This window comes from Rattus rattus, chromosome 14 (genome assembly GCF_011064425.1).
Source record: "Rattus rattus isolate New Zealand chromosome 14, Rrattus_CSIRO_v1, whole genome shotgun sequence".
Taxonomy (NCBI): Eukaryota; Metazoa; Chordata; class Mammalia; order Rodentia; family Muridae; genus Rattus; species Rattus rattus.
The window spans coordinates 52,250,900-52,260,806 of NC_046167.1; the positions used below are offsets into that span (position 1 = coordinate 52,250,900).

Sequence of the window (9,907 nt, forward strand, 5' to 3'; positions counted from 1 at the left end):
TCGAATGCAGCTGGAGAAGAGATAATATTACCATTTCCCTTGTGTGAGCATGCATGGCTGACTGAAAGAAACCATAACATTCTGCAACATGGATGAGCTCTACAGACAGCAACACCACATACTCCCAGAAATGAAAATTCAGATTCTAGATCCTCCCATGAGACAGAAACATAGTTCTGAAAGTGGTGTGCCATAAACCCTTTATTTCATAACTGCCATTGTATTTTATTGATAAGGTTGCTTGGGTCACATGCAAACCATGGAGTGCAGGAAAACTACTGACAAGAACACCCTTTCAACAGGGAGAGGAGAACCGGCCAAGGAACAAAATTGCTTTGCTCCTATCATCTTGAATGAGGAAAAGGAAGGGGTGGTCAGCGACTAAGCACTGGGGAGACAGTGGTGACCCCATTGTGACTATTTCAGTGGGAGCTGCAGTCTCTGTGTCCTCCTCATTCACCTCCACTACACTCTTGTGAACAACCTTGGACAGAAATAGGCCTGGCTTAGAAGATATTCCAGAAAAGTCTGCTCTGCCATCCTCAAAAGCATCAGTCATGCCCAGCTTGCAAAGGACATCCTTCATGTCATAGCTCTCCTCCAGTTTAAACCGTGGGAGGAAAATCTCCACCTCTTCTTCTTGCGTATTTTCCAGCCTTGTCCACTCTATAAGTTTCTCATAAGTTATTTGATTCTCCACCTAGAAGAGGGTTGAATAATTTATGACAGTGATGTCATACAGGGCTCTTGTGACAATGAGAAAGCTCTACACTGCCCAGGGAAGTGTAACTGTATCCCATATGGTAGCTTGGAGAGACTGGGGTACAGAGCTTGTAAGGCATGCTTCAGGTCCTAGGTTTCACCCCAGTATCACAAATAAATTGAAAATAAAACCATGATCATATGAGTCTAGAAGAGCTGCCCCAGTATAAACCCAAATGCCACTCTTTCTCTTCCACAGCTCCATCAAGGATGCTTGATCCTTACCGTTCTCAGTTCAACATATTCATCGGGAAGCATGATGGTGATGCTCAACTGATTGCCAAGATAAGGGAGCAATATAAGAGTGGTAGATATATCTTCCACATAGTAAGTTCTGAAGTTAGACTTGTTAAACATCATTTGAACAATTTTCTTCTCATTCTGTAATGGATAGATAACAAAACATACCAGGCAAATTCAACAGGGTAAGATATTCACTGACCCTGTGGTAACTGCCTTTATTGGACTTCTAGAACATTCAATCAGTCATTAAACTTCTGAAACAGTTTAGACTTTTCATATCTCTAAAGGCCCTTTTATCAAGACTTGGCCTTTAGAGTAGGACTTTGGAAAGAGAAGGAATCTTTAAGAGATGGGTCTTAGAAGAGGATGTTCAGGTCATTGAGATGTAACCTCAAAAAAGATAGTCAATTGGGCATACTTGGTTATCTCCATAATAGTTGTAATGACAGAAGCTGACTGGCCCAAATCCAGACACCTGTGATGTTATAGGCAAACTATACTATTGGGAAAACTCATTTATTCTCATGACTCTGAACATAATTTCCAAATACATTATTGTAGCCTGGACTTCTTCCTGAACTCTGCAACAAAGTATTTTATAGCCTATTTGACTCCTGCCCTTTGATATTCCTTTGTATACCTACAAGCCTTACTTGTTCTGGTTGACAGTGATGTCCTTCTTCCAGTTGCCAAAATAATTTTACGTTCTTGATTTGAGTCATTAACTAATTGTACTGTGTGTCTTTGAATTATAATCAAAATGGTACTTTAATTGTTAACCTCCACTGTCATCCTAACAGCTCTGGAATACTGTGAAAACCTTTTGTCACAGACTTCAGCACAGCAGCCAGAGAAACCCTGAACAAGGCAAGTCAGACCACTCTAGCAGGAATTAGAGTTAAAGTCCTTAAAACACCCTGGAATAGAAATGACTCCTCCTTGCTTCCTATTCTAGTTCAATCTCTCTCCTTGGATCCACTATACTCATAGGTTCATCTGTGGTGTTATGGTTAACTAGATTAAGCCCTTTTCTGCCCAACAAACTCTTCCTCAGAGCTGGTACTTGCTTCTAATGCCCTGGTGTCTGTTCTCATGCCATCTTCCCAGTGAAGGTTTCCTTGGCAGTTCTTACTGGCAGTGCACCAAAGCACAGCATCCTGCCACCACCACCATAGGTCTCTGGAGTCCTCACAACAAACCTCCATGTAATCACATATGTTTATTTCAGAATTCACTTCTCCAAGAAAGGAGAGCTTCATAAAGGTAGGCACACTAGCCAGTTAGTGCCTTAGACAGAATAGGCTCTCAAGTGACATCTGAAGATTGTATTAGTAGCAAATGTATGAGCTGCAATACTGCTTATAATTTAAATACAAATCCACAGAACAGAAAATCTTGTGCCTTTGGAGTCATGGCCACGTATGTGGAATACAATTAGCATCTACTGTAGCCACAGAACCGTCTGTGTCTAGTGCAGAGACAAAAAGAAAGACAATGTGTGATGGATCTACACTTAGCAGGAGCCAAAACAAGCATGTTCCCACCGATGGATTATATGGGGAAAGTCATATGGGAAAGTCATATGGGAAAGCAAGAAAGACTGCTTTCAGGCATATATTCTTCCCTAGGAACAATAGACTCAGGGTTAAAGCCCTGCTGTGAGAATGAGGAAAAACACTCCATGCAAAGACTGGCAGAGCAGGAAAGAAAAGCCAGTTTTCAAGAGCATCACATCATGTAGGCACCTCCAGGCTTCATTTTCTACCCTCCTGCTGGATGATAAACTTGCATGAACTCAGTGATACCATCTAAGGTTTCTGTTGCTTGCAGGAGAAGGAAGTCCTAAGGTAGGATCCTGTTACACGTGACTTCAAAGACAGAAATACTTTGACCAGAAAAAAAAAGGTTACTATGAATAAATCTTGAAATAAAATCCATTTCTGAACATTGAATATTGATTGTTCAAACTTAACAATAGTTCTGCTATATTATCCCAACCTTCATTTTGTATCTCATGACCTTAACTTCACCTAACTTTCCTTGTCCTATCCATAATGTCATATTGTCATAAGATGTCACTGAGCCTCCTGGGCTCAATTCCCTAGCTTCCCTGCCCCTAGACCCAGCCAGTTAACTTCAAGATCAGACAGAGATTCTTTGGATGGCCTAAATACTACATAGTGTGGGTTTTTTCAAGTTTAACATTTTATAAGGACTATAAAAACTGCTTCTGGGAACTGTCCTGTGTCAAATCTTGGCTCCCAAGTCCTGACTGCATCATTGATATCAGTCTTTGAATCTGTGTTCACTAAACCACCAGCAATTGGCTGAGATCAGTATTATCAGGTTTGTTTGATTAATCCTGAACCCTAACAATAAAAACCTGAAAGTTCAAATTCAACTTTATCTGGGGGATGCAAGGTCTGACTAATGAACCAGAATATGATGTAACTCATTTGTTTTGTCATCCTCAAAGTATAAGTAGAGAGAGGGGGAGGAGGGAGGGAGGGAGGAGGGAGGAGAGAGAGAGAGAGAGAGAGAGAGAGAGAGAGAGAGAGAGAGAGAGAGAGAGAGAATGTGGTTACAAAATCCCTGGGACACCAGCAAATAACATGCTCCAAACTAGAAGAGGCCGTATATGGAGTCTATCACAAATACCCATCCCTTTGTGATACTTGTCTGTAAGCAAAGATCCGTGCTTCTTCCATAAGCCCAAGACTGAATTTCACTCACCCTTTCAGTGCTTACTGAGCCGGGCACTCATTACACAGCTCTCTGCCCTAAAATGTTTTTTTCCAACAGCATGAGAAAGGCTGTTTTCCCTCTGTATGGTTTTGTGGCAATGAGCAGGAGGGAATGTCCTCCTCAAAGAGGTGGAAGACACAAGACAACTTCAGGAAAGACACTGTAAAAGGAAAGGAGTGTGCACTACTGCAGGGGATCATGAGTAATGGATGGGCTGCATTCAGGGCCACAAGAAGCCTTATAACCCACAACTGGAGTCCAGATTTTCATAACTTCAAAATTCTACGAAAAACCATTCCAAGTATACTCCAGAGCTCTGCTATCAGGTCTGGAATCAACCGCTGCCAGTGAAAGCATAGCCCATGACAGAAGCAGGGCCAGGACTGAAACCATATACCCATCACTGGAAACATGCAAAAGAAGAAGGGAAAAGAAAGGCCTCAAGGCTGAAAGGGGCTCCTGCCTGAAAAGCTTCCCAGAGACATGAGAGGCACAGACTACATGAGGATCCTCTTTATGTTTTAGAAGCTGATGCAAACAGAGGACCTTGCCCAGGAGTCTCTGCACTTAGTTACCGCACTGTGGTTACCTTGCTGACTTTGAAAGGCATCTCCCTGGTGTCCTCTTTGTTAAATGGCTTCTCCCAGATTCCTTTGAAGTAGAAGGAATTCATAAGAACCAGCTGAGTGTTTGAATTTACTGTACCTGGAGACAGCAACTCTCTGATTACATCTGAAGGAAGGAATTAGCACACAACAAGGAGAAAGAATTAATTGAAGCCTTTTGGTATGTTAAATGAGACTGGCTTCCATAGAGTGATATATTTACATGCTCAGTCCTCAGTTGAAATGTTTGGGAAGGATTAATAGGTATAGCATGTTTGAAAGAGGTATACTACCGGGAGTGCTCTTTGAGATTTCTGAAACCCACAGGAGGCCCAGTCTTTCTGTCTCTCTGTCTCTGTCTCTCTTTCTGCATGCTGCCTATAGATCAGGATATGAACTTCTCTGATACTGCTCAAGTAACATGTCTGTCTACTTCCTGAGATGATGATCATGAAATAACCCTTCTAATACTGTAAGCAAGCTGTGTGATATTTTCTTTTATATGATTTGCTTTGGTCATGGTTTGTCTTCACAGCAACAGAACATGAACAAGGACAAGAATGAACTAGCTAGTGGAGTTTGCTGATACATGCAAAGGGATCATAAGCAAACAGTGCCACCTACTACTCTGGAGTACTGAATCCTGATTTAGAGCTAAAGAGGCAGATCAACATTAGAGTGCTTTACTTTGCCTAGCATACTCAAGTCCTTGGGCTCAATCCTCCAGGAAATAAAAAAAAAGTCTTTATGTAAAAAAAATGGGTAAATATTTTTTACATTCGAAGATCTTGTGAAAGCACTACAATTACTAGCAACAATAGACTGCAAAATGTGGAATCTTAGCACATGCCTTTAATACTTAAAATTGAGAGGCGGGCTTATTTCTGAGTTTAAGTACAGCTTGATGTAAATATTTTTGCGACAGTCAAGGCTAGACAGTGAGACTGTGTATCAAAGAACAAAAACAAAAATAGAAATAAAGGCTAGACAAAGAAGAATCTCCAAGCAGGGGAAAACATTGCTACCAAACCTGAAGAACTGAGAAGAGTCTCAGGACACACTGGTAGAAAGAGAAAACCAAATCTGTGAGTGGTCCTGACAAGCAGGTGTGCACAGAAATGCACAAACACACGGCAAAAAACATGTATATGTAACATTTTTTTTCATAATAGGCTAACTAACAGGGATGGAGTGTGGCTTAGTGTCAGAGGAGATCCTGATGAGCATGCTCAGGGCCCTACAGTCAAATCTCAGCACTAAAAACAAACAAAACAGAGTAAGTCTACGCTCACCTTCTGTCTTTTTGGCTACCCAGGTGTTGATGTGCTGGCGGGACTGCTCTGGAGCGCCCTTGAAGTCCATGTTTTCTATCTCTGCTTCATAGAACTTGCGACAGGAATCTTTAAAAGACTGAGACAGAGCGACAAAGTTACACAGCCATGAAAGTGATTAGCACCAACAGTCTCATTCCCAATTCACAAAAACAGAATATCAAATGTATAGATATGACTTCCAAACAAATATGTGGAAAAAGTATAGAATCCAACCTTTTTATTTCTGGCTTTCTTTATTCTTATTTTATAAATGAGGAAAGATGCTGGTTGTTATAAGAATAACTAAAAAACATGATTAACAGTTGAGTTCTTAAAGTGGTAGCTATAGCACAAGGAGGTAACTGGAAGCACCCTGAGATACAGTATCATACTGCTGTCACTCTAAGAGACCACCACAATAGCAGACAGAAGGTTAACTACACAGGTGATATGACACCTTGTGCTGTGCACAGGCTGGATCTTCTAGAACAGACTTCCATGATAACAGTAATACAAATTTGCACCACTTAAAACAGTGTCACCACTAGGGAACTAGATGTGGAAGCTATAAAACTATGTATATCATTTTAATTGATTTTATTTCATGATGTGGAATTAGACCATGGTCACCATGGTGGGCAGGGGGTGAGTCACTCACAAAACACAGCCTGTGGTAGGGTGTGGATTAGTGGCTCATTTCAGTAGTGAAGGACCAGCCTAGCCCACACAAGGCCATACAGGGAACTGATCACCAGCACAAGGCAAACAAAAGAACAAGCCACATGCTGATATACTCTATGAAACCATAATGAATTTGATGACCACTCACATTCTGACATGTTACAAGAGAAAACCCAACACAGTATTAAAAGGATGAAAAAATTCCATTATGCCAGCAGTATATGTGGTATAGTTTATCAATATTTCTATGAAACAGCTGATCTCATGGCTACATACTAAACTCCTCTTTGATAAAGCTGTTTTTTATTTATTTGTGTCTTCATGTGTATGAGGCAAATGTACATTTCATGTGAATGTGTGCCTCTGTTGAAGGTGTGCATGTATGTGTGTATAAATCTATGTGATGGCTAGAAGGTAACTTCAGCTTAATATCTCCGAGTACTACAGGACACTTACTGCTAGGATTTCAAAACTGTCTTCTACAAAGACACTGTTTGATGTTTTGAGCATGTGCCTTCTGTCGGACTTGTTCACTTCAGTGAGAAGTGACTGGAAGTGCTGGTGGACATCTCCCCCTCCACTACCGTTGCAATTATACAAAGAAAGTATCTGAAATCAAACAGATTGAAAACAACTTCATCAGGTCAAGCTATAGGAAAAGAATCAAAACTAAACTCACCCTCACAATTTTACAGATTCCTGATGCCACTCAAAGACCCACCTAATTAGATATGAAAATATCTTGTAAGTTCCCTGTCTAGGGTCCTCTGTGTGCCCTGTCAGCCTATTCTGAAAAGAAATGGTCTTTTACAAAGCTGCCTCTTCACATTCACAAATGATGCTCAGGCTTCAACCATGGCTCAACCAGACTTGCTATCACTAAAGTGCAGCTGACTTCTGACATCTGGTCATGCTGTCTCTTCCCTGCTCTTGGTTCTGGGCTGGCTCAAGCACTGTCTGACCACTAGAATTTAGGAGAGTGACCTTGTTTCAGGCCTAGATTTTAAAAGGCCTGGAAGCTGCCATCTTTCTGCTCTTGTTTCCAACTACAGGGGTGAAAGGAAATCCAAGCAATGTGGAAAATCCTGGACTGATTTTACTGTCACACAAACCTACTTGAAAGAGAAGCATGACCCCAGCCAACAATGAACATGCTAGATACCCTGAAGCCAGACATTAGGTTTACCTCCTTAGAGTTCCCAATCCTTTTTCCTTCTGAAAAGGTACACATATTATTACAGCTGCTCCCATAGGAAACTGATAAACTGCCTATGAGTAGATGTGATATTTGAGAAAGAGAGAGAGAGAGAGAGAGAGAGAGAGAGAGAAAGGAGGAGGAGGAGGAGGAGGAGAGAAAAAGGATTCCAAGAGCTAACCCAGAATGCAAAGTCATGTCATAAGATAGCCATGGAATAGGAAAGACTGGCTTCAAACACTAATACTGATGAATCAAATATCCATAACCTTGGATCAAAGAGACTGGACACTCCTATTTGGCTATGAATCAGAATTGCTACATTTAGGATATTGCAATATGTCCTTTATCCAATGCACTGAATATATTTTGCCAAATTCGTACAATGCCATCTGATACCCAATTCATCAGAATATAACTGTATCAGGAACTAATATATTGTAGGGACAATGAAGTTTAAAAAAAAAGTCATTAAGTGAGTTAAACCCAATCTGTGTCACTATAAGGAAATCTAATCGTGACATAAACATCCAGGAAATGCAGGCTTAGGTTTTTAAAACGTACTTTTTATAAGGGTTCTCATATGCTTCGACCCCTTTTGTAGCACACAACCCAAAGAAAGAAAAGATGGTAAATAGGACAAAGGAAGGTGGACCTGTTTGGAAGTAGCTTTTGGGTCAATTTTAATCTATGTTAGTCAAGATACAATCAGTCTAGTTTAGTAGTATCAGGATACTGAACCCAAATCCCATGTGGTGAAATGATTCAGCAGAAACAATTATACTTCCACAGAATCTGCATGAGTCAGGAGGAGTGAGTAAACCAGCCATGACCCCAGAAGAAATTCTATGTCAAGCATCTCTCAACAAAATGAAAATCAACAATGACACAAGACCAACATTCTAAAGCTAGCTATGTAAGCACCCAGTCTCTGTCAATTGGGTGCTACTTATATTCTCTCCAAATATAACTTGTCCTTCCATGGATCTTGCCTCAACAAAACACCTAGGTCTACCTCAACAAGAAAGCACTTGAGTCTGTCTGCATTGCACAACAAACCGAAAACACCCACTTTGAGGAGAAACAAAAATGCCATTTGCTGTTCATAAAAAAATCAACTTTCCAACTCCAGGAATTTTAATATTAAGCCAATTGAACTATAAAAAATAATATGTGTTAACTAAGCCAGCCAATCCATAGTGTCTGCAACACAGCCAGAACTAACATTTCAGGAAGTGTTCACTGTCCTTATCTCCATATGATTCTGGGGCAGTCAGTCTCTGAGGTTCACATACTTGTGTGGATATAACAGAGAACTCAACAAAATCCACTAAAGATTCGAATCCTGGTCTTCCAGATTGGAATGACTTCATTTGGGAATAAACTTCAAGATCCTAGGAACAGACCTTACCTGTTGGAGAACTGAGATCCCTTAGGGCCAGAACAAAAGCAGGGGGGATCATAAGGCCTTAGGACCATACCTTAGGTATTTTTGCACCAAATTAATCCTCACATACACAATCACCACCAGTGGATCTGGATGTTACATCTAGAATACCAATAGGGGTAGTACATCCTGCCTATAACTTCTCCAGTCACACCCCTATATCATCTGCAAGAAGATTTTAGAGCATAAAAGGTCCAGTTCAACTGACAGGCCACAGTATTTATCTGCTTTACAATGGTGCTGGTTACCTTACTTATCTGGCTTGCAGTGGTTCCATTTGCTCCCAATAAGATCATAGACAGAGATGAAAACATGCTCAGGGGTGAGAAAAATACATTTTTTGAGCTGTCTTCACCCAATACTCTCAAAACCTTTAAGGCAAAGGTAGCATTTGCTTCCAGCAGAGGATCCATGATGGCAAGCCTAAAATGAGGGATTACAAAAAACATCATAAAAGCACAGTCAAATATATAGGCTAAAAGTTCATTCTCACAAACATTGTGATGCTCTAACTTGGTGAACAAGGGACAGATACAGCACAAGTGTCCAACCTTGTATATATAGCAAATCCAGCCTATCATAAGCTACATAGTGAAACAGTCTCAAAAATAAACAAATGAAAATAAGGACTTTATATGCAAGGTCAATTTTTGTAGTCCAATATCATAATACCTAACATCTCCCAGTTTCTTTCAGGATGGAATTAGGAAAGTATAAAGTCTGACTGATTGCTTGAAGAAAAGATTGAGTTTTGCTGCTGATTGAAAATATAGGTGTTGTTCTGGGGAAAGGCACAGTTGGTAAAGTGTAGGCAATCTACGTGTGACGATCCTACTTCAGACCTTAAGAAACAGTAAAGCTCAAGAAGGAGGTGCATAGTAGTGATCCCAGTCATGGGCAAAGGAGGTGGAATCAA

General features: G+C 40.6%; 1 protein-coding gene across 1 annotated transcript; it reads right to left on the reverse strand.

Annotated features, from left to right (window-relative positions):
* Nucleotides 1-295: 295 nt before the first annotated feature.
* LOC116883223 (serpin B6-like) lies at nt 296-9,524 on the reverse strand. Its single transcript, XM_032884237.1, has 6 exons — nt 9,240-9,524; nt 6,806-6,958; nt 5,648-5,765; nt 4,340-4,482; nt 988-1,143; nt 296-700 (listed from the first exon to the last, which is right to left on the reverse strand). The coding sequence occupies exons 1-6, from the start codon at nt 9,441-9,443 to the stop codon at nt 296-298; spliced, it is 1,179 nt and encodes a 392-aa protein (XP_032740128.1). The 5' UTR covers nt 9,444-9,524.
* Between the last annotated feature and the right edge of the window lie 383 nt (nt 9,525-9,907).

Coding starts and splice junctions, on each gene's coding strand:
- LOC116883223 (XM_032884237.1), bottom strand. CDS start 9,443: ATGATGTTTTTTGTAATCCCTCATTTTAGGCTTGCCATCATGGATCCT. Junction 4,483..5,647: donor GGTAGCCAAAAAGACAGAAG/GTGAGCGTAGAC, acceptor TCCTTCCTTCAG/ATGTAATCAGAGAGTTGCTG. Junction 1,144..4,339: donor TGCCTTTCAAAGTCAGCAAG/GTAACCACAGTG, acceptor TATCCATTACAG/AATGAGAAGAAAATTGTTCA.